Raw genomic sequence first — 25,153 nt, 5'->3', positions numbered from 1 at the left:
GGTCGCTACAGGGGAAGCGGGGTTTGCGTTTTTTTTTGTTCTCGTCATAATATATACATTCTTCAGACTGTATCGGTGAACGGGGGGGGACGTTGGACGTTAAGTACTGGACATTCCTAGTATTGTTGGCGGTAACCGTACGTCTGTGGCGGCGGTTGCGGCAGCGGCGGCGGCTGGCTCCTTGGCTCCACGCTGCCCTTGCCTCGGCCACGCCATGGCGGCGGCGAGCTCCCGCCGGGTGTGGAACCTGCCGCGGCGGCGGCGGCACCACAGTCAACGAGCGCCGTCGGCGCTGCCTTGTGGTCTTCTTGGAGGTGCCAGACGACGTGGTGGTGGTCTGGGTACTCGGGCGGTGGAGGCGGTCCTTCTCCTTCGGCGGCGGCGGTGGGGGGACCGCGGGCGGGCAGTCACTTGGGCATGGCCATGGCGGAGTTCGGGTCCGGGTTGAAGAGCTCCTTGTAGAGCGGAGGGAACAGGACGTTGACCGTCTCCGGGTGCAGCTGCTGGAAGGCCTGCAGCTCCTCCGTGTGCAGCGTGCACAGCGCCGACAGCGTGGGGATGCGGCTTATCAGCTGAGAGAGAGAGAGAGAGAGAGGAATGATCGTTTAAACAGTGGGCCGCGAGTAGGGGACCAAATAATAACATTTTAATGATAGAAATTTTAATAATATCGGGCAGAAACCTCCTATTTCCATAATTATTTTGTGTTTTACCGTGATTTTACGCCCTTACATGATCATACTACAGCGTCACACAAAAGCCTCAATAGTAGCAGATCTACAAGCTGGAAGCTAGTGGTATTGTTTTCATTGTGATACTGGGAACTTAAAAGTATGCTACGTTAGTTCCATTGATCCAAGACGGAACACAGTCGATTGATTGACTGTTAAAATAAACGGGCTCATCTGACCACCTAACAGTTAACACGGCAGCCTACCAGCTAGCTGGCATGTTTTTTTTATTTAGCTCCAGTTTACGTGATGTACTGTAAGTACTAAAGACTTTTACTTATGTAAGACTCTATATTTGGACTACGGTATAAATAAACGTAGGCGTGTCTGTATTGGCAGCCTATCACGGTCACCCATCTTCACACCCTATGCTATGCTATGCAATCTAACGTAGCACTTTATGATTCTGTAATAATACAGTATGCTGTCATCGTATGGTGTTCTGTGGTGGTGTCTGCACTGCAATACCTAAACCCATTTCTAGTGTGAGACTTGGCCACGGAATGCTTCAGAGCTCTGACATGCTTGCTGAAATCCTATAAGTTGTTACGACTCAGGGAGATGGAGGACCAGGGACTGTACCTTGGCCAGCGCATCCTCGTCCATGTGATTCTTTTGCATAATGTGCTGCAGAGCAAAGTAGATCTTCTCCTGAAGCTTCTGGACCTTCCTGGGTTCCATGAGCCACGGTCGATCTGGAAACCAAAGACGAGCGGAAAGCATTTGAAAATGTCCTTTCTTTCTTTCTTTCTTTCTTTCTTTCTTTTTTTCTTTCCTTCTTTCTTTCCTTGTGAAATTGGACATTCTACACAATGACTACTTTCTACTTTTGGTACATTTTGATACAATTACTTTTGTACTTTTACTCAAGTACATTTTGAATCCCATTTACTTAAGTATAATCACGTGAGTACCTGTGGAGATGAGTACTGCTGCGGAGAACAGAGCGATCTCCTCCTCGGTGAGCTGCAGCGAACACAGGCTCTTGGCGAAGTCGAACACGGCGCTCACCAAGTCGTCACAACCTGAACAGTGGGAGGTGATTAACACCACACGTATTATTATACGTGGATAACACACGAGTATCTTTGGGATTAGTTAGTTCAACAGTCAAACATTTGTTTTGTTTAAAGTGGCGTCACCAGTCCATCAGATGGTAGTAGTCAAACATTCAATCAAGTAGTTTGATTGAGAAATAGGTAAATTATGTGTGAAAGAAAGTCATTGATTTTCCAATCAGACTAATCGATTCAGTTGATTATTTAAAAAAAAGCCTATGGCAATTTCTACGTGCCGATTCGTGATCAATAAATAAAAAACATACATTGTTTGATTATTTAATATTCTAAAAAGTAATCGATGAAATAATTGCTAATAGGTTTATCGATAATAAACACATGTAAGTGTACTTGTGTGTCTCACCTAATGCTTTGAACATCTGCATGCCTCCGTACTTGCCCTCAAAGAGCACAGTGTTGTTGAGGGGGTTGAAGGCCCGACACATCCTCACCAAGACCACCTCTAGACAACCTGCAGGGACAACACACACACACACACACACACATGCGCGCACACACGTTTACTCAACTGATCCAACGGTGCACAAAACAAACGCAAAGCAATTCCATGTGCAGTACTTTACTACTTTACTCATTGCAGTGGTTCTCAACCATTTTGTTTCATCAAGGCCCACTGGACAATCTTGAAATTGTTTTGCGGCCCACCCATCTGACCACATTACGCAAAAAAAATTAATTGCATTTTCGGAGCAGGTTAATTTCAATGAACAATACTTCGTACTGTATTAGTGCCGATTTATCTGTATCACAATGACAAACTATACATTTTCAAGATTTTAAAGAAGAAACAACGTTTCATGTATTTATTAGTTAGTCGTTTAGTATTATGATTAGTGTGGTTGTTCTAGGTCAAAAGGAACACTTTTATGCCAGGTAACGTAAACTTGAGTTCATGGAAGGTGTTTTGTAACCTTTTCCGTCCCTTTTTCAGACAGGAGTGACATCACAATATTCAATATAAATGGCATGATAGAATTCAACTCAGGCTCGCTCCGCCCAGGCCGTAGCGTAACGGTCTGGGCACCGGACTGGTGATCCAGTCGCGGTGTGCCGCGGGTTCGACTCCCGGACCCGACACGGCCTTTACCGCATGTCATCCCCCCATCTCTCTCCCGTTTCCTGTCAGCCTACTTTCTATCCCTTAAAAAATCAATCAATAAAGGCGTAAGCCGCAAAAACATATCTTAAAAAAAAAAAAAAAAAAAAAAGAAACTCAGGCTCGCTCAACTCAGGCAGTCTTTTAAAGGTTCAGGTCAGGCGTCTGCTTTATATGTATTTGATATCGGAGCGCGTCTATGAGCACCTGTTGCACAGGACACATGGTTTCCAACTAACGGGCAGTGAAAGTGAATATCTTGTTGGTGTCTGGTGTTTTATTTGGCCCCCAGGTTGAGAACAACTGGTATAGGTATAGTGAAAGCAGACAGAGAACCCCTTTCCACCGGTTGGTTGCCAGTGGGAACCGGTTCAGTTCTTTTCCACCGGTTGGTTCCCAATGGGAACCAGTTCAGTTATTTTCCACCGGTTGGTTCCCAATGGGAACCGGTTCAGTTCTTTTCCACCGGTTGGTTCCCAATGGGAACCGGTTCAGTTCTTTTCCACCGGTTGGTTCCCAATGGGAACCGGTTCAGTTCTTTTCCACCGGTTGGTTCCCAATGGGAACCAGTTCAGTTCTTTTCCACCGGTTGGTTCCCAATGGGAACCGGTTCAGTTCTTTTAGGTTTTTAGTCCATGAGCCAGAGCTCCAAAATTGGTGGGAAAAACTAAACCTATATTAAATTGTTTATAGGATCAATACAAGTAAATTAATACATGATAACCCTTCCACAGTAGTAGCTTTATCATATTTTCGACTATTTTGCATATTTTCCTACATAAAGCCTCATTTGCATATTTAAAAATGTAAAATTTGTAATACAATAAATCATTGTCTTTGTGTAAGTACTCAATTGGGGGAAATGTCATGGTGATAATAATAATCTAATATAGGTATGGTTTTGCTCCACTCAATTCATAATTAACGTTTCAATTTTGGAGCTCTGGCTCATGGACTAAAAAAACCCAAAAAGAACTGAACCGGTTCCCACTGGGAACCAACCGGTTCGGAAAAGGGGCCAGAGTGACATGGCCATGACAGCCGTATTATTATTAAGCCTCACCTGACTTGAGCAGCAGGATCTGGTCGTTCTGGCACAGCTCCATGAAGCCGGAGATGCGCTTGGCAAACTCCACCACGTACTGGATGGCGTGGGTGATCTGGATGGCACACTGCTGCCACAGCACGTCCCGGCTCTGAGGACACAGGCTCGTCGGTTACAGTCGCTCCACTAGGCTTAACCCATTCTGACCTGAGATCAGATTCTAAAAAATGTCTTCTACATCCTGACAGTTTTCATTCTGACTCGAGATCAGATTCTAAAAAAATGTCTTCTACATCCTGACAGTTTTCATTCTGACCTGAGATCAGATTCTAAAAAATGTCTTCTACATCCTGACAGTTTTCATTCTGACCTGAGATCAGATTCTAAAAATGTCTTCTACATCCTGACAGTTTTCATTCTGACCCGAGATCAGATTCTAAAAATGTCTTCTACGTCAGTCGCTCTTCGATTTTTCAAAAATAGCAGACCTACAAGCTCGTAGCGCGCCACTCGGTGGCGCGCTATGAGCTTGTAGATCTGCTATTTTTAAATAGCTAAAGCATTGATAACATAATGCCATTCCCGCCCCAAAATGGGTTGTAGGCAGAGCAAGAAAACGAATACAACACTCATATACTGAACAATTTTAATGTTACTACGCAGGCACACATGCACGCGCACACACACACACACACACACACACACACACACACACACACACACACACACACACACACACACACACACACACACACACACACACACACACACACACACACACACACACACACACACACACACACACACACACACACACACACACACACGCACGCACGCACACACACGCGCGCATGAGGCTGCAGTACGTACAGTATGCTTACTGTGAGCCTTATTTATGTTGCCCTGGAAATAGCAGATCTACAAGCGCTTGGCGCGTCACTCCGCACCACTTTGTGAGCTTGTAAGGGCAACATTACGGTATGTTCACTATTTTTGCAGTTAGGACACAGTTAGGACAACGTAATTACAGTATATAGGGCTGGGGGACGTGCTGGTTAATCGGACTAATCATTAGTCAATATTAGAATCTTTGCATGTTTAATTAATTAATGGATATACTGTAAAAAAACAAACAAACACGCTTTTTGATTTCAACAGTTACGGCCCTAGTTGTGTAAACGGCATCCAGCTGTTTACGTATACACTGCCGTGTACAGTTACTACAGTATGTCTTTTCTATGTCTGTTCAGTGAAGAACAAACTAAGTGCTGAGTTCACATGCAATGTGTCGCTGCTGGGTGGAAAACCTTGTATGTCCAAAAGCGTTCCTTTGTTGTCGTTATTTCTAAAAACGTAATGAAAATAGCTCTCGATCTACGTAAGCTCACAATGTGTCATTTGTGGATCTGCCATTTTAGCTACTTTTGTGCAACACTGCTGTAGTACATTAATTTACAACAAAAAACCATATCTATATATATATATATATATATATATATACACACACACACACACACACACACACACACACACATACAAAGTTGAAATATGGACACACACGGTTTCTGCCCGACAGCAACGACATTCCTTTATTATGAAAGAATAATTTCCACTCCCAACATTCAAAGAACGGTATCAGCAAATTGCCTCTGTGTGTGTGTCTTCCATCTTTTATCGTTGTTCAAAGGCTTCCCTCTAAATGACCCACAATGCATTAGACACACGAGAATGAGTGAGGTCATACTGACTGAAGGAACGCGCGCGTTCACATAGCAGTGGGGGAGGATCGATAATCATCATAACATGTGTCAGGATCTGCATAGATCCTTTGGTGCCAATTATTCATTCATTCATTCATTCATTCATTCATTCTTTCATTCATTCTCAATTCATGTTAACCAAGTCAAACACATTTTAACGCACTTTTGTTTTGTCGTAATTGCACTTTTCAATTTACTTTTTTTATGTGATGGCTTTTTAATTTTTAACTTTTTATGCAACTGAAAACGTTCACAGAATTGCAATGAATTGCAGGATTGCCACATTTGTGATCTTATCGACTCTCGTGAGCTCCCTGGTAATTTGGTAATTCCCATCAATAAAACGGTCCGGAGACAGACACACAGACACACACACGCACACTGCACACACACACACACACACACACACACACACACACACACACACACACACACACACACACACACACACACACACACACACACACACACACCTTGCTCTGGTACATCTTGACCTCCTCATAGGAGTGTGTTTGCCAGGCCAGCTGTTGCAGTTCGTCTGCGGTGTACTGACATGTCTCCAGGTGGGACTTGATTATGTTCTGGGCAATACGATCTGAAAAACAAAACAAAACAAAAGAAACACACAAAGTTAAAATAATATGGAGATACCTGTAAGACGTTTCTGCCCAACAGCAACTTATTTTTTATTCCAGTTTGATATGCACTAGGATACAAACCCCCACTTGATATCATTTCTATCTCGGGCAGCCCGATCTACGCTGAAAAATAAAATAAAGATAATAATAAATAAAAATCCTCAGTGTTTGTTTAACCCATAGTGTACAAAACGGAACAATTGTTTTCACTCTCAGAGTTACAGACCCAATAATGGTCCCTTTGGTTCCATGTGTTGTGTATGCACTCTTAGAGTTACAGACATAAAATGAGAGCTGTTGTAACTTGTCGCTGTCTGTGTTATCGACTTGTGATCTACAGTATCACAAGCAGCACATTGCGCCACATTGTCTGCTTCTAGATTTCGCTGTTGTCATACGACAACGCTTAAATGCGTGTACATTGTTAATTGCGCATCTTAATTGCACTTAAATGTCAAAAATGAGGATATTTTGTGTCTTATTATTATTATTGGTAAATATTTCAAGGTGCAATATTTGGTGATATCTGGAGTTAATGTTCAATCGAACATACACAGACACAAAGTACAGCCTATGTTGTTACATACAGTAAATGGACTTTTAAAAGTAATTAATTTTTTTACTAAAGAGACAGACCCGTGTTACTGAACAAACAATCAATTGTGCAATCAGAATATAGAGATTATTTAACACATTATTTCAACAACTAACTATCACCGAGTAAAAAAGCACCTTTATTTTTCTTCGCAACTACACCTCCTGGATGCTACTGTATATAGGCCCATTTGGACTTGAGTCTGGAACTACACTTCCTGAATGCTCTACATTTGGGCGACTGTAAAGACGAAGTGGGGAGGAGACGTCGCATCCGCTTTATCCCTGGATTCCCGTTGCTCCAGACTGTACGACCGGAAGCATTTGAACGTAGTGGGAGGAAACACACCAAGGGATTTGGAGTGGACATGTTGTCAGACGGCTGTGTGTAGTATAAGCCTGTCTGATCTTCTGTCTCTTCTCAGATTAGCACTGTGAGTCACTCTGTCACTCTCCCTGCCATCACCCCACCCCACCCCCCCCCCTCATCCAATCCCGCACTCTGTCACTCTCCCTGACACCCCTCATCAATCCCCCAATCTGTCACCCCTTAGTTTCCCTGTAAAAGACACCGTTGACCAATGCCACACACTCCCTGGACAGCCATCAACACTTATTTATTTTTATTTTTTTACCCAGTGCCAATTGCCTAAACTGTAATCCCGGACCAGACATTGTGCGGGGAAGCTGACCAGGGGGAGGCTGTACTGTATAGAGACCAGGATTACTGCACGTTTTTTGTGAGGGTATCCTCATTCCTCACCCTATAGGCCTATAGGGGACACAGGGAGAACATGCAAACTCCACACAGAAAGAGAGAGAGAGCACGCCCCCAGTTCCCACAGCTTCCCTGGCAGGAATCAAACCCAGGACCTTCTAGCTGTGATGCGACAGCACGACCGACTGTGCCACAGTGCCCCCCTTTAACACGGCTATACTTGATCATACTATACAGCGTCATATACAAAAGCATCAAAATAAATGTGTTTTGAGCTTGTCGATTTGCTACGTTTGCGGCTTTTGACTTTAAATCCAGAAAAGTCACAGATTTGGAAATTTTAGGTTTCCACCTGACAGAGACGACATACAGCTTTAGAAAGAAAATCACTCAAATACAGAGCCAACTCAACTCTAAGTCCAGGGGGTAAAGTATTCAATCAATCGAAAACAAATCTTGTATGGTGGGTCCCTGGCACAAACTATATTTTCAGATGGGGTCCCGCGGACAAATAGGATACATATCAATATTCACAAGCGCAAAGAAGCCCAACGTCGTTTATAATAAGCGGACACGGCAAACCCCTGGCCCTTACCCAGATCTCCCATGCTGACGTTATTGGAGCCCAGCTGGCTCTCCTGGTAGCCGCCGTAGCTGAACAGGTTGGGCACGGGCGTCAGGTCGTAGACGGGCTCCTGCTTGATGTGCTTCATGCCCGACATGTCCAGGCCCGACTGGTCCGGGGACGGCTGGGTGGAGTCCATGCCGTAGTAGGGCACGCCGCCGCCGTTGCCCACCGCGTGGCCGCCCTTGGGCAGCTCAATGACGTGCCCGTTGGCGTAGGTGCCGCCGATCTCGTGGTTGAGCGTGGAGAGGCCGTTGGTGAGGCTGGAGGAGTAGACGCGCGCCAGCGCCTCGGCCTCGCCCGTCCGCGCCTGCCGCTCCTCCGCCAGGCGCGCCTGGTGCTTCTGCACCTCGGCGTACAGGCTGTCGCGCTGCTTCTTGGACATGCGGCCGAACTTCACCGCTGTTTTTTTGTGCGGGGGGGGGGGGGGGGGGGGGGGGGGAAGAGGACAAGTTTTATCCTCATGTTCAGAGAAGGCAGTTTAGGCATTTAGCAGAGCAACTTCCATGAGCGACATCAGCATGGCCAGAGTATCCTGGTCTCTAAACTACCTCCCCCTGGCCAGCCGGGGCGCCTGATGGAGGGGAAAGGTACTGGTTGGAATAACGTGTTCCTTCCACGCGCTACGTCCAACCAGGGAAAATCCCCCCTGTCAGGTGTAAAGGAGCAACTTGGACACTCAGGCATGAAGGAAGCATGAGTTCAAGTCCGTTGCTCTCCCCAGGTTGGCGGAGGGTGTGTAGAGCCCAGGATCACATTAGATAATTAACACAGGGGTGAAAAATGGGTTACAAAATCGTGGGATAAAAAAATACAAATAAAATAAAAGCATGGCCAGAGTAAAACATGAACACTGGGAAATAGTTAGAGTAAATACATAGTTAGCACTATGAGCAAAGTGCAGAGAGAACAATGCAGTGCCTCAAAGAAACTACCATGAACCTGTCTGGACAACATATTATCTAAATAACATTCTGTACAGCACATTTGTGGCTAAGAAAAACTAAAATCTAGTAAAAAGTATAGCAAAAACACAAGACCAAGTGACCAAGATATATCTGCGTAGTAAACTATATAGCATCTGGCGAACAGAGGAGGAATACGAGGAGGGAGGAGTGCTAGGGGGTGAGGTGGAGTCTTCAAACTACAGTGGAATTGTCTGAGTGAGTCTGCAGGTCTGGAGATTTTGTTGTTTGTTTGTTTGTTTGTTTGGGGGAGAAGAGTCTGGGATGTGTGTCCACTGTCCAGGGTGTCGCCCGCTAGGCTGACCACTTAACAGCCACGACACACACGACACACACAACAACACCACTTAAGTGGTCGGATGGGTGGCCCGCAAAACACTTTGTCTGTGTTTAAGTGAGCCCTGATCGTCCAGAACGCCCCCCCCCCCCCCCCCCCCCCCAAAATAATCATATTTTAACTGGCTACCCCCCACGCCCACCCTGACAAGCACTTGGAATTGTAGGAGTTGGGGGGTGTTGTGAGCTTTTAGTTGTACATACAGGCTACTTTCACAATGTTTGCCTCTTTCTTACGTAGCTGACGATTCCAACTTGGTATTAAAATAAAGTATATATTAATATTAAACGTTTTAGGCCTATACAAAAATAGAAACAATCTTGCACATTGGGGACCACCCAAAATCATTTGGGGACCACCCCCAGTTTTGGGAACCACTGACTGAACTAAGACATGTGTTCCATGGCTTGGCACAGTTGGCCTGTGTGTGCCCCGCATAAACACGCAGGCCTATACAATACGCATGCCAGCCACATGTGCAGCCATATTGTGCACGTGTCCCAGAGCGTGCACTCTCTCTCTCTCTCTCTCTCTCTCTCTCTCACCATCTCTGGACATCCCCAGGGCGAGACACTTCTGGAGCCGGCAGTGTTGGCATCGGTTGCGGTTGGTTCTGTCGATGAGGCAGTTCCTCTGGCGGGGGCAGGAGTAGGACGCGTTGTTCTGCTGACTCCTCCTGAAGAAGCCCTGCGTGGTGCATCACACGATGGAGACGTTAACAAACATCTGCTTCACACACACACACTGGCACGTTATGGCACCGGTGGAAGCACGATGCCACTGATGGAAGCACGTTGGCTTCATCATAATGGCTGAAGTGTTATGTCACCATTATGTATGAGAGAGAGAGAGCGAGAGAGAGAGAGAGGACAATTGAGATCAAAAGATAAATCATGTGAGCGAGTGAGAGATATCGAAAACAAAGTAAGAAAGTGAGGAACAGGAAGAAATTGAGATGCGAGAGAGAGAGATATTGGGGAGGGAGATTGCACAGTCCCTTGAGGAAATTGTCCTTTACTGTGTTACCTCTGAGGATGTACAAAATGGTCCCCCCCGTAAGGGTCCATTTGTCTTTTTGTACAGTACGTCCTCAGACTTAACATAACATCATTGCGTGTGACTGTGTGCCGCGTGGCAGAAGTGCCAATGTTGGGGCGGGACGGGAAGCCGCAGCCATAATGGCTGAAGTAATGGAATTGCAACATAGGATTATATTACCATTATGTACTTATGAGAGAGAGAGAGAGAGAGAAAGAGAGAGAGAGAGAGACAGGAGGAAATGAAAGCATTGCTGTGTGGCGAGAGGGGACAATGCGCCGACGACTCACCTTACAGCCCTCGCAGGTGATGACGCCGTAGTGGATACCTGACGATTTGTCCCCGCAGATCTTGCAGGGTATGACTTCTATTTGGGCTGCCGGGCAGGAAGAGAGAGAGAGGAGAAAAGAAAAAAAGAACACGTTGCGTAACTATATAACGGCACAATGCAAACGGCAGGTTTACGTAACGGGAGGAAATGAAAGAGAAAACGTAATAGGCGCGCAGACTTTATTTTATCCAACAGCAACGAGGCGAGCTCAGATGGTGGTCTTATTAGAACGGCCCAGACAGCTTCTAAAGTACCCTTCGGCCTCTCTCTCTCTCTCTCTCTCTGTGTGTGTGTGTGTGTGGTGCAGTCTCTAAATCACCCCCTCTCAAGGACCATGGTTCCATAGGGTCCCCAGCTAAATCCTAACCCCTGTTTTAACTTGACACATCTTCTCTTATTGGGGGGGGGGGGTCCTTCCCTGGCACAAACTATTTTCAAATGGAGGTCCGCATGCCAGATGCATAGAATGTGGGGGTCCTTGAAATGAAAATGCTTGAGAACCACTGCTCTTAACAGCCTTTCTAATGACACACACACACACACACACACACACACACACACACACACACACACACACACACACACACACACACACAGTACAACACCACAGGCTATGCTGTGATGACAGCCATGACATAATTTCTATGGAAGAACGCATCGACAGACACGAGCACATTGGCGCACACACACACACACACACACACTTACGCACATGTACGCACGTGCGCACGCACACGCGCGCTCACACATTTGACTTACAGTGTATGGGCAGCTCCATGCAGACACAACCCAAAGGCACAGAATGACGCCGGCTGTACAGTATAACGTCAGGCTACCGTAACGTCATGCCTCTCGCTGCACAACGCACTGTCCATTGCTGTAGGGGCCCGACAACAAAACCACAACTAGCTACTGTATATAGGTCCCGCTCGGAGACGCCGCATGCACAGAACAGATATACTCTCCGCTATAGGTCCTCCTCAGAGAGTGCATGTACAGTACAGATACTCTACGCCGTAGGTATACTGCTGTCTGCTGAGATGGCACACTGCCTATAAAGAGATTAGAGCAGACGGATCTAATCCAAATACTGCATTTCCCTACGAGGTATTTAGGTATAGCTTATAGGCACAGCTGACTGTAAGCCGCGGTATATGTGTGCCCCGGCCCCGGCCCTCCTGGAGGAACGGACCGGAGACCCGGACCGAACACACCCATGGCCAACCCAGTGGTGGGACGTATATATACGCGGGGGGTCCGAGTTCCAGGGAGAACCCCCGGCGGAAAAACCCAGTCGAAGCCGCAATCGGTTCCGTCGGTTTGGAACCGTTCTCCGGAGCCGTTTGCATCTCCCTGCCAGCCAGAGCTGGCCATGTGTAATGAACGTCTGATACAGTTACAATACTGGGTGGGTCTCCGCATTTTAACTAGACGGGAACCCCTTTTGGTGTTAGCATTATGATATGCTTTAGCTATTGAAAAATAGCAGATCTACAAGCTCATAGCGCTCCACCAAGTGGCGCGCTACGAGCTTGTAGGTCTTCTATTTTTTGAAAAATCGAAGAGCGACTGACATGAAGAAGACATTTTTAGAATCTGATCTCAGGTCAGAATGGAAAACTGTCAGGGTGTAGAAGACATTTTTAGAATCTGATCTCAGGTCAGAATGGGTTAACGTCAAGGACCACCATGACTCCGAGGCCCCTTTTCCCCACCGGGGGTTGAACCGGTTCGTTTATTTCTCTCCCCTGCCTAATAATGAACCAGTTCAGAGTGTTTCCACCGGAAAATGAATTGGTTCTGAACTCTCTAGAAGTTGATCTGTAAAGTGTCCACGTGGAACCCCCTCAAGTAATGTGGTGATCTCGAGTCTTCTCGACCCAGCCAGGGGGCCAGAAACGCCACTGGGGTATGGTTATAAATGGCAACGTAAACAAAGCACATTTCGCAGGACGTCGTTGGTTGTGGAAAGTTTCAGGTCATAAAAGGTTAATGATACCTCTGGTAGTAAAAAAAAAAAGAGAGACTAAAGTCATTGATCATAACTATGGAAATATTACTTTTGTGCCTCTTAAGTGCTACAACTTGAAACGTCAACAGAGCAGCTGCGTGTTTGTGCCTCGTCGCTGACGGGCAGAAACCTCGTATTTCTGTTTTCCCGTGAATTCTCTCGCTATGTAATATTTTATTTATATTGGGAAGGCGAGAACAAGTTGAGACAGAGAACAGACTTTTTTCACATCTGATATATAGGTATATAAAACAATGTGGGAGCAGGCGGGCATGTCATCTGCACTGCGCGTTACGTAACAAGATGGCTGTCTATAAGCGCCAGACAGCTCTCCTCATAACATGCGGGTATAATACAATGATTTAACTGCATTGTAGAGACTCGTGACTCGAATGGACTCGGTGGCGGAAGTGCAAGGCCGAGTAAATGTGGCCGAGACTGAGACGAGACGGAGACGAGACGGAGCGAATGGAAATGTGAACTGGAGACCAGACTCGAGTACTACACAACACCGGTATTGGTTAAATTAAATACCCCTGAGATGTATTTGCTATAGAAAACCAGGCCTTGTGGGCAGGATATTCCCCCCTCAGATTCGGAGGTCGGGGCTCGATTCGGCCAGGCCGGGGAAGGCTAGCATCAAGGGTTGGATTGTGACAGTGACATACTGTATAGTGGCATTTCCAGGGGTTTTGTGCATCATGGCTGCATGGGGTGTACATCGACAGAGGAGATATAGGCTGTGTGTGTGTGTGTGTGTGTGTGTGTGTGTGTGTGTGTGTGTGTGTGTGTGTGTGTGTGTGTGTGTGTGTGTGTGTTTGTTTGTGTGTGCGCTGCGCGCGCCATCTCGTATCATGTATAGTGCAGTGACACTCGATCAGGCCCGCAGGCCACTTCCAACCTGCAGCGTCATTTTGACTGACCTGCCAATCAATCAATCAGTTTTAGACTGAAGTTATTACCTTCACTTTAATTACATTGCTACAGTATTAGGCATTAGCCTACATGAATAATCATCCGCAAAACGTCAGACTCAAGTGTCAAGTGTCATTGAACGTTGTCAATTTATCAGCTGGCATGCTGGCCCCTTGCCATTTTTGTAACGTGGCCCATATAGGGTTCAGCTATTTGAGTTTCTCTCATGACGTGCATTATCTATAACGAGGTAATCTCATAAAGATGTAGCTCATTAGTGTGGGTCTAATAGGCTACATAGTTCACACAGGTCACCCAGTCGGCCGCTCCCCCCCCCCCCCCCTCCTCTGTCTGACCAGAGCATATAGCTCTTGCAGTCCTTTCTGCCAGTTCTTCCGTTGTGGTCTAATATTTTATCTTTGGTCTTTGCCTTCACTGTCAATGACAATGGCCCTATAGGCTTAACCTCACTAAAAACGACCTAACCCTAAACCTAAGCGTATACCTCACAAAAACGACACCTAACCCTCCTCCATGTCCAGTTTTGGGACATGTTCTGTTCATAACCCTAACCCTAACCCAGTTAAAAAATAAAATAAAATAAATAAGTATACACCCCAAGGTTGAGATTTGAATCTGTGAGCTTATAGGACCATGGAGCTGACATCTTACCTCAGTTGAGCTACCAAAGCCTGCTGTTTCCGACACTGTTTTGAATGCCATTTTGACGCTTCGCCCACCCCCTTTCTATGGCCAGAAAGGCACCCAGAAGGGTATACTGCCCCTCTTTCTGACGGAAAGCCCCGAGGAACAAACTTCTCCTCTCCCCGTGTTCTCACGGTCACGGTCACTTCCACATTCCACTCAATGTCACCTCATAGTCCCAGTTCCACACCTGTCTCCGTGCGCACTCCCCCACCAGCTCTGCGGTTCGCTGTCCGCTGCTCACCTGTTTCCACTGCCCCCCTCCTCCTCCTCCTCCTCCTCCTCCTCCGCCTGCCTTAAAACGGGACTCATTCCCCTGTGTCTCTATGGCAGCGCTTCCCAACCACTGGGTCGGGATCCATTTGTGGGTCGCACGCGGACCAATTTTTATGGTTGGGGGGAGCAAACGTTTTCCTGCATTTCGTTTTTAATTATTAGTATTTCAAAGGTTTTTCAAAAGTGTAAATACAAATTCAAAGATTTAGCGAATTCATAAAAAAATAAAAATCCAATAGATTCCATGAATAGCAAAGAGAGGTAGTGAACAGAGCAGGTCTACAAGCTCAACGCGTACAGCATCGAGAGTGTAGTTTGGGTCCCGGAGAGACTTCAAATGTCTCTTTTGGCTGGCGTGCTAAAGGGTTTTGGGAACCACTGCTCTACAGCTATACCTCCCAAGACACATGGGAAACCAAGACGCGCCATCTCCCGTTTACATTCCCGTACATAGGTGGGTCGCCTCTTTAAGAGACCGGAAGCATCAAAAGTAGCACAAGATTCACAAGCATCAAAAGTATAGTGGACCCACAAACTCGCTTCGAGCTTGCAGATCTGCCACTTTAGCTTCTTTTGAAATCGAATCGGGAAAAGTCACACTTTTAGACATATATATGCAGGGGTTTCCACCCGACAGAGACGCTATATAATGTTTTTACTTCGTGGGACTGTGTAGATTTGTTTTCAAATGTAAATTGCATTAACACATGCAATGTATTATTATTATGTAGGGGGTGGACTGTGTGTTGTGTGAAATGAAGTTGGTTGTTTGGTTGGTGCTGTGAAGTTGAAGATGTGTGGAGGTAACCCAGTTAAGCCATTCTGACCTGAGATCAGATTCTAAAAATGTCTTCTACATCCTGACAGTTTTCATTCTGACCTGAGATCAGATTCTAAACATGTCTTCTACATCCTGACAGTTTTCATTCTGACCTGAGATCAGATAAAAAAAAATGTCTTCCATGTCAGTCGCTCTTTGATTTTTCAAAAATAGCAGACCTACAAGCTCGTAGCGCGCCACTCGGTGGCTATGAGCTTGTAGATCTTCTATTTTTCAATAGCTAATGCACGACATGATGCCAACACCAAAATGGGTTCCCGTGCAAAATGGGTTAAAAGCCTTCCTGGCAGACTGGATCCTAACTGGGTCAGCGCACTGGACTGGGGCGAACTTGTGAACACGCACACACACACAGACACATACACACACACACACACACACGTGCACGTGCAGTTGTCGATGAAAGTTGCTGTAACTATTTATAGTTGGTAAACAGGTCAGTTGTGCTTTGGGACATGACAGTTATGCAGCGTCTAAATTTGAGCACTAAACAAAATGCTGGAGAGCAGCTGTGTGTGTGTGTGTGTGTGTGTGTGTGTGTGTGTGTGTGTGTGTGTGTGTGTGTGTGTGTGTGTGTGTGTGTGTACTGTACACAGTATGTGCACGTGCATCCATGTTCTACTATATTTCCTTGTATTTCATAATCCACCGCGCACGATTCGTCAAACACTTTTCTATCTTCACAGAAAATAAATTGTTTCAATCAATTATTATTATTAATTATTTATTTCTGAATAAAAAATAAAACGAAATAAATAGTCAAAATAAATATACGAGCTAAGCAACACATTGTGAACTTGGCTCTTTTCACTATTAAATAGGGCTTATGGTTCATTCATTATTATGGGATCTTTTTGACTTGCAAGCTCCTTGTGTTACTCTATAGTCTATACCAGTGGTTTCCGAAGTCCGGGGACCCCAGGGGTCCTTAAAGGACAACTTTAGTTTTTTACAACCAAGGTTGATGTTTTAGGTTGTTATTAGAGAAAGTAAAAGATGAGTGTAATTTTTTTTTCATTTGCTGCTTTCTTTCGTTTTAGGGATTTTAGCTGTTTTTGACAGGGGGCGGGGGCATTCGAGCATGGGGCTAAATATGTATCTTTTTACACAATTTTGTGGTGATTTCTTTTTTTATGGTTTACTATAGTCCTAATAAACCCCAGGAAATTACATCTGGCCACAGAAGATCACAGGATCTGTGAAGGTAGCCTACTGGGGGAGGCTTATACTGTGTGTTAGTTTGACACATTCAGTAGATCCTGTGATCTTCTGTGGCCAGATGTAATTTCTTGATAATAAAAAAAGCCTCCATAAAATCTCCATAAAATGTTGTAAAAAAATACATATTTAGCCCCATGCTCGAATGCCCCCGCCCCCCTGTCAAAAACTGCTAAAATCCCTAAAACGAAAGAAAGCAGCAAATGAAAGAAAATTACACACACCTTTTACTTTCTCTAATAACAACCTAAAACATGAGCCTTGGTTGAAAAAAACTAAAGTTGTCCTTTAAGGGAGTTCCAGGGGGTCCCGAGCTAAATGATAGTTTGGAACCAAATGGACACTTATGGGTCTGTAACTCTGAGAGCGTATACAAAATGGTTCCATTTGTACACTCTCAGAGTTACAGACAGTATAAGGCCCTTAAAACAAGGCTCCAGACCTCCCAAAACAAACTGGTCAGGCTCCTACTTGGCCTCACCCCCCGAACCCACCTCACCCCTGCCCACTTTGACAGGCTGGGATGGCTTAGGGTCGACGACAGAGTACAGCATCTTGCAATGGGTCTGGTCCACAAGATTCGATACACCACCAAGATACCCATGTACCTGTCTAAATACTTCCTTAATGTAAACGAAGTCCACACCCACAACACCAGAGGGAGTGCAACAAACCATGTACAACCCAGATTCGGCACAAACAAGGGACTAAATTATTTTCGCTCCTATGCCACCAAAATGTGGAACGCCCTACCAACAGTCATTAAGACATGTGAATCCCTTGACTCCTTCAAAACCGCTCTCAAAGGGCACCTACGGATGGCTGCAATTCGAAACTGGCCTCTGTAAAATCTGAATCCCCCCCCCCGCCCCATTTCCCCTCACTGTATATGTATCTTTTCCCTTTTTGCTTCCTATATGATGAATTCCTGTTTCTGTTCTTTAGCTACATAGAAGTGTCTATTTGTATGTCTCTAAATGTTTTGATGAATTGAACAATGTGGACCCTGTTGTAAACAAGTGTAATGCTTAATTGGGTCGTCCACTCACAGTTAACAGTCTTTGTATTGAGTTTGTGCTTAAAATGTACCGTAAATTCTACAAACTGTTAATAAATATTTCAATCAATCAATCAAACATTAACATTGATTTTACAATATAAATTGAGGGTCCCAGAGATAGAAATACCATTAAATGTGGGCCCGTAGACTAATGCTTGTCAAACTGGGGGTCCTTGAAATGAAACGGGTTGAGAATCTACTGCTAGAGCTGTCAAAATCTTCTCGTATGGGGGTCCCTGGCATATCTTTTCTAATGGGGGGTCCACGCACTAATTAGTGTAAATTTGGGGGTCCTTGACATGAAAAGCGTTGCGAACCACTGGTCTATACCAGTGGTTTTCAACCTTTTTCATATCAAGGTGCAGTATTTATTCGGCATCTGAGCCACGGACCACCATTTGATGAGACATATACGTAGCCTCTCAGACACAAAACTGAAGAATATTTAATAGTTTGTCGGATAAAATGTTGTCCACAATTCCGTGCAAAGAAGGGACGTTTATTCATCGACGTTCTCCTCTAAATTAAGTAATGCAGATGTTTAACAATAATTTAACACAGTGTAAAATATAACCGAATAGACCCGGGACGCTCTGAAGAGTTAAAGATCAATAAGGGTCCACCTGGAACCCCCATCAAGGAACACTGTCAGTGTCCGATACTGTTGTATAGAAGATGCGGCATGCTGTAAATCACATATTGTTCCAGGTGCTTTATGGGTGGTGTGTGGGCATGTCTTAGGCTGTGTTTGTATTTATTTATGATTCCCTTTTGAATGATTGTGTTGAAGCCGAGAGAAAAGATTTGTGCGCACGTGTGTGCACACATGTGCATATGTGCGTGCGTGCGTGTGTGTGGATACATTTCACAAGGCTTGCGTGGGCATTTACATTGTTCAAAGTGGAAGCTATTGTGCGTGTGTGCGTGAGTGTGTGCCAGTGGGGCCTGTCAGGTAGGATATGGGGAGATGGTGTTGACAGCATCGCTGTTGCCATGGTGACCACCCACTCGCGGTGGGTCGTCTGGCTGTCACACTGCATTATTCGCAAAGCCGTCGCGCTCCCTCTAGAGGAAGTGATGTCATGGCTCTGCAGCGCCACGGCGCCCAGAGCATTACTATACATACTCTCTGAAAAGAAACGGGGGTCCCGGGACCCCCGGGGGTCCTTAGTGGTGGGGGTGGCGGGGGGGGCTTGGGGGCGGGTCCTTAGTGGTGGGGGTGGGGGGGGCTGGGGGGGGGGTCCTTAGTGGTGGGGGTGGGGGTGGGGGTGGTGGAGGGAGGGGGGGGGGGGGACCACAATGGAAACAAGCCCCTGGTACATTTTGTGTTATACTTTTAGCATAACCTTTGACTGTATACTATTCTAAAGATACAAGCCGATCTACAGTCTCAGGTGTTTTGGATTGTCTATATTCTAAACATTTTGAAAACTCTTTGAACATGCACAGATCCTCTCTTCGGGGTCGGGGTGGTCTGCCGACAAATATTTATATATCAGTTTGGACGCTGATATATATACACCCACTTCCATGTTTAAGCTTATACCGTAGCTGCATAATATTGCGATACAATTAAGACTCGCACCGGGGATGAATTCCCAACACGCATATTCTCCTTTGTGACATGTGTTGGTGGTGCTGTCTGGATGTAATGCATGAGAATGCATTTGGAGCGTTTAGCTTTCATTGTATTACATTTAGAGGAGCAAAAATATAGAATTCTCTGAAACACTGATGGAAAGTAACTCATCTATACTATATCTTGGAGCCAAGTATTGACTGCACTACAGTTATTTGAAAACATACGTTACTTTGCAGATGTAGAAAACGTGTGCAATTATACATTATATGGACTTTCACTTTTGGTCATCTAGAATTTTGGTAACTTGCATTCTGAACATTTCTACTTTTACTAGGGTAAAAGCTAGCCACTAAAGGCAGACTAAAGGCAGACTAAAGGCAGACTAAAAGGCAGACTAAAGCCAGACTAAAGGCAGACTAAAGGCAGACTAAAGCCAGACTAAAGGCAGACTAAAGCCAGACTAAAGGCAGACTAAAGGCAGACTAAAGCCAGACTAAAGCCAGACTAAAGGCAGACTAAAGCCAGACTAAAGCCAGACTAAAGCCAGACTAAAGCCAGACTAAAGCCAGACTAAAGCCAGACTAAAGGCAGACTAAAGGCAGACTAAAGCCAGACTAAAGGCAGACTAAAGGCAGACTAAAGCCAGACTAAAGGCAGACTAAAAGGCAGACTAAAGCCAGTCTAAAAGGCAGACTAAAGCCAGTCTAAAAGGCAGACTAAAGCGAGGCTAAAGCTAAACTAAAAGCCAGATTAAAGCCAGACTAAAAGCCAGACTAAAGCCAGACTAAAAGCCAGACTAAAGCCAGACTAAAGCCAGACTACGTGATGCGAGCGGTGCTGAGCAGGGTCACTGACTCACTCAGGCCAGACCTGAGCTGACCTACAGTATAGCTGAGCTGGATGATTGACAGCTGCCTCAGCCAGCAAAAGGGTGTGTGTTATCCTGATGTTATTATGTAAGTGTGTGATTGCAACGCTGGCAATTTCACAGCTAAGTGGAGGATCAGGACTGCACAATCTGCAGAGAGAGAGGCAGAGAGAGAGAGAGAGGCAGAGAGAGAGGCAGAGAGATGTAGACTATACAATCTGCAGAAAGAGAGTGAGGGACGGAGAGATGAGAGACAGAAAGGGGGTGAGAAGGGGATTTAGAAAGAACGACAAAGATATTGAGGGGGCAGAGAGAGAGAGAGAGAGAGAGAGAGAGATGGGGTGGAGACAGAGAAGGATACAAAATAGGGCCGATAGAAGTGAGAACCAGGGAAACTTTTCGGCCCACTTTTCGATCGACCCAAATGTAGTTTTATGAGTGCGTGTGTCAGGTGTCTGCAGTGCCCAACTGTCCTGCATGGTGCGTGCGAGCATGCGCATGTGTGAGCGTGCGTGTGTGTGTGGTGTACTGTGTGTGTGCGCGTGCGTGCGTGCGTGTCAGTATACACGGGTTGTGGGATGTCCATGTGCATCAGCGGTGACTACAGCCCAGACTAGGTGCATGCGGACTGCTGGCACGTGTAAGAGAATAATTGATTTTTAATGAAGTGGTTCTCCTGTGTATTTGATGGGCTGGCCCCCCTCTCTAAATAGAGTCCTAATTATCTACACCACACTGCTGAGACACAAGCTGAGGCACACTCGCACACACACACACACACACACACACACACACACACACACACACACACACACACACACACACACACACACACACACACACACACACACACTCGCACACACTCGCACACACGAGCACACACAAAGACTGATTTGATACGACTATTACAGGCTTGTCCACCCCCTCTATATACAGGTATACTGTAATGACACATTAAGACCACTAGGTGTTGCTCCACAGCGTGCGCGTGTGTCTTGTATAAGGGGCAGACAGGACATGTATGTTGCATGGATTCTACTGGGACACCAATTTATATTGTAAAATCAATGTTAATTTAACTCTGAGAGTGTACAAATGGAACCAAATGGACCCGTCAGGGTTCATTTGCTTCCATTTGTACACTCAGAGTTACAGACCCATGAGGGTCCATTTGGATGTGTCAGAGTTTGGAAGCGCTCGTTTTCAATAACGCAACGTCCTGCTGACTCCTGCATTTTGTGCCATTTAGAAACAGCTGGTATACACAGGCAGGACTGACCGTTGGCCGATTTTCAACGAGCGCTTCCAAACTCCAATTAATGCTCCATGCAGGCTGGTCAATGTCTACACATCTACAGTACACACTCACAACAACATGTCACATTGCAACGCATTGTGAGCTTGTAGGTCTGCTATTGTTGTGCAACACTCTTTGTATGATGAAGTAGGGCATCAATTTAGGAAGAAAAACAACAGGTTTCTGCCCAGACAGCAACTATATACAGTAGTAGCTACTGTATATGTTGACATTAATGTATACAATTCACTAAACTTAATTATTCCCATTGCGAGGCGCTTCAGAAATGCAAATGCAACTCAAGGCTGCGAGGACCGTTTTTTGTTTTATTTTCTTCTTTTTTTTGGTGGTGGGGGTGGGGGGTATTTCTCTTCTTAAAGGGATTGTGACATTTAAAACACATTTTTGTAGATTTTTTGGCTTTTTTGGCTTTTCTTGACATCAATTTCACAAAAAAAAACGAAGTTTGAACATTCAGTGTATTCTCTGCTGTCTGGACTTTTGTGAATAATTATGCAAAAATGTCTCATCTGGTTGGACGGCAGGCATATACGTAGATCCCTGCTAAACCTCCGCCCCCTCCCCTCTGCTCCCTGCCTACCCTCTCTTCTCCGCCCCTCTCCTCTCCACTTCCTCATTGTGACCGCAACTTTGTTTCTTTGTAATACTTACTAATAATGGCTTCTAGATGGCCTAGATGACTCTTTTATTTTTGACGGTGACGTTCCTACCAAGTTGTCAAATAAGCGCATCTTGGGTTGACAGGAAAGGGGGAATTACCGACATCTACAGGCTAAAAGAATGTGTTTTTCCATGCCTTCTCAGGATGCAGATTAGACATACACAAAAACTCCTGGCAAGAAATACTGGAGTGGAGTTGAGTGTTCAAACTTTTTAGACACGTTTGAAGGACCATGGCCAAGACTTTTAATGTTGTGAAATTATGTTATAAATAATGTCATAATACCTTTAACTCAAACTTACCTTCACTTTTCCATGCAGGCTATCATGATGCCTAATTTCACATCGGTAGAACTACAAGCCCACAGCGTGTTGCATCCATTGTGGGCTTGTAGATCTGCAATTTTATTATAGGTTGCTATGGGGGTGAAAATCTGCACTTTACCCACTACTTCCCTGTTAACCACTTAAAGCCCATCATCCAACGATTATTATTTTTCCCCCCCACCACAGCACGACAAAAGATTTCACGGTCAACCAGGGTTTTAAGTGGTTAAACTTGAACGATTGTGGCGAAATCTCACAGCGGGGGGGAGAATACGTTTCGATTCATTGTTCAGCCAATCCATCATTTCAGTCATTCTGTTTGACGTCCCTCGTCTTTTCTTCCTCCTCCCGAGTCTTTAAGTGGCTCTCTGCAGGCGGAGCAGGAAATCATTTTTATTTTCCTACATCGCACAATCTATTTCCATCTGACAAGCGCGCCGCCACCCGTCTTCCGCGTTCGTCTCGAGGAGGAAACGAGCTATTTGCCCCCGCGACGGCGGAGAGAGAAAAGGCGTTGGAACTTTTTGGGATTAACATGTATACGGCTGGGAATAGTGTAGTGCGTATAGCAGCACGCTGGATGGGATATATATCCCCCTGTGTGTCCCATTACGCATGCCATTAAAATCAATGCAGCGCTGAAACCAACTCAGTCTGTTTTACTGTCACTCTTCTCTGTGGGGAACGTTAAATAAAGATATTGACAGACGGCGAACTATCCCGCTATTCTTTATAAGATATATACCGAAGCACGTCTCTGTCAATTTAAGATGCAGAGGAGCAATGGCTAATGGAACCAATCGATAATTGATCATTTTCAATCAAATTTTTCGATCAAAAGTAGCTGAGAAACGTAAAATGATGCAGTGTGCAGAGAGTAGAGAATGTCTGCGGTATAGTGTTGATTTTGACAGCACATTTTGATTTTGTTTTAGTCTTTTGAAAAAAAAAACGTTCGTTTTAGTAAAATTAAATGTTTGTGTTTACAGTTTAGCATTTCGTTTTAGTCGACTAAATCTACAGTTAATTAGTCGACTAAAATGTATTTTTGGAAGGCCTTGATGTAATGCCTGATTTTACACTTGGTTGCATGCTGAAAATATCCAATCTGCAAACTCACAACGCATCGTGAGCTTGTAGATCTGCTATTTTCAGCATGCATAACCAAGCATAAAATGCCTTGTCTTTTAGTTCTACTGTCTGGAATCTTTTCTCCACTAGTCCCTCCCTAAAATCTAGTCTAGTTTTTATTTGTTGATGAAATTGTCAATGACATTTAGTCATATAGTTTTAGTCATCATCGCTTAGTTTGAATTATTCAGTATTCCTAACATTTTTTTTGTCATATAGTTTTAGTGTTTGAAATCAACACTGCTAGAATTTGACATGGTCGGTTGCTCGCCATGTGACTCGCCATGCAAAGCACAAAGGTGTAAATATAGACATTTTATGTAATATAGATATATGCAGCAATACATCATTTGTAGCTGTACTATCTCTGTGTTAGAAACTTGTAGTGTGTATAGTAAAAGGTCTGACGTAAAGTGAGACAAAATCGGAAAAACATGAAACATTGTGATAATGGACATGTCTCCTATATAGCGTCGCAGTCCCGCTCCCTTTCATGACGACGAGAGACCCGGGAAAATAATTCCCCGTTAATTTTCATCATAGACTTCAAAAAAGTATTTATTTAAAGATGTTTACGCCGCGGACAAAGCCAACTCGAGTTGTGACAAATCATGACAATAAACCCACTGTTTTGGGCCGATCAAATAATTTGTAAGAAGACAAAAACAAAACAAAAAAGTGTTGTATCCTGCCTTTTTCCCCCCCTTCTTTCTAATTATTTGATCGGCCCAACACATTATATTTATTGTCATGATTTTTATTGTCATGATTTGTCAAAATAGCAGATCTACAAGCTCATAGCTCGTCACTTCGTGCGCTTGTAGATCTGCTATTTTTTTTAATTGTGAACACTATTTTGTGCAAACCTTCAGGGGGGTCCGTGGAACAAAACATTTTGAGATGGGGTCTGAGACCAAATACATATAATGTTGAGGCAGGGTCCTTTTATTTTCATTGTTTGGACTTTATATAGGATCTTGGATTACAGTCCGTGGACGTAGTTTACTGAGGTAGTTTACACGTAGTTTAGGCTGTCTCTCTGCATTTGATGACATATGCGAGTCTGTTTATATACTACAGTGTTTTGACCGCGACGGAGGCGTGGCTTTCACAAACACGGAAGTGCAATTTCACCGTGGCTCGTGAAATTGGGCTGGGTGAGTTGTGGTTGGGGCTGGGTGAGTTGTGGTTGGGGCTGGGTGAGTTCTGGTTGGGGCTGGGTGAGTTGTGGTTGGGGCTGGGTGAGTTGTGGTTGGGGCTGGGTGAGTTCTGGTTGGGGATGGG

At 45.0% G+C, this 25,153-nt stretch overlaps 1 protein-coding gene across 2 annotated transcripts in view; it reads right to left on the bottom strand.

The window, feature by feature from the left end:
* Window positions 1–407: 407 nt before the first annotated feature.
* rorb (RAR-related orphan receptor B) overlaps window positions 408–25,153 on the bottom strand; it is a gene marked incomplete at both ends in the record, with an annotated part of 43,546 nt that continues 18,800 nt past the window's right edge. The window contains 10 exons of one of the 2 annotated variants that reach the window (XM_083783700.1): window positions 408–572; window positions 1,314–1,426; window positions 1,646–1,756; window positions 2,154–2,261; window positions 3,970–4,102; window positions 6,185–6,306; window positions 8,257–8,688; window positions 10,134–10,275; window positions 10,917–11,002; window positions 11,717–11,735. In XM_083783700.1, the coding sequence (XP_083639826.1) occupies window positions 408–572; window positions 1,314–1,426; window positions 1,646–1,756; window positions 2,154–2,261; window positions 3,970–4,102; window positions 6,185–6,306; window positions 8,257–8,688; window positions 10,134–10,275; window positions 10,917–11,002; window positions 11,717–11,735 (1,431 nt within the window). Of the gene's footprint in view, window positions 573–1,313; window positions 1,427–1,645; window positions 1,757–2,153; window positions 2,262–3,969; window positions 4,103–6,184; window positions 6,307–8,256; window positions 8,689–10,133; window positions 10,276–10,916; window positions 11,003–11,716; window positions 11,736–25,153 lie in introns of those variants that run through there. The other variant, XM_083783699.1, reaches the window with a different exon arrangement.

Source organism: Protomyctophum parallelum (genome assembly GCF_964188405.1).
Source record: "Protomyctophum parallelum genome assembly, chromosome: 15".
In the NCBI taxonomy this organism is placed as follows: domain Eukaryota; kingdom Metazoa; phylum Chordata; class Actinopteri; order Myctophiformes; family Myctophidae; genus Protomyctophum; species Protomyctophum parallelum.
Note: the sequence above shows the minus strand (reverse complement) of the source record. Positions and strands in the feature narration are given on the sequence as shown.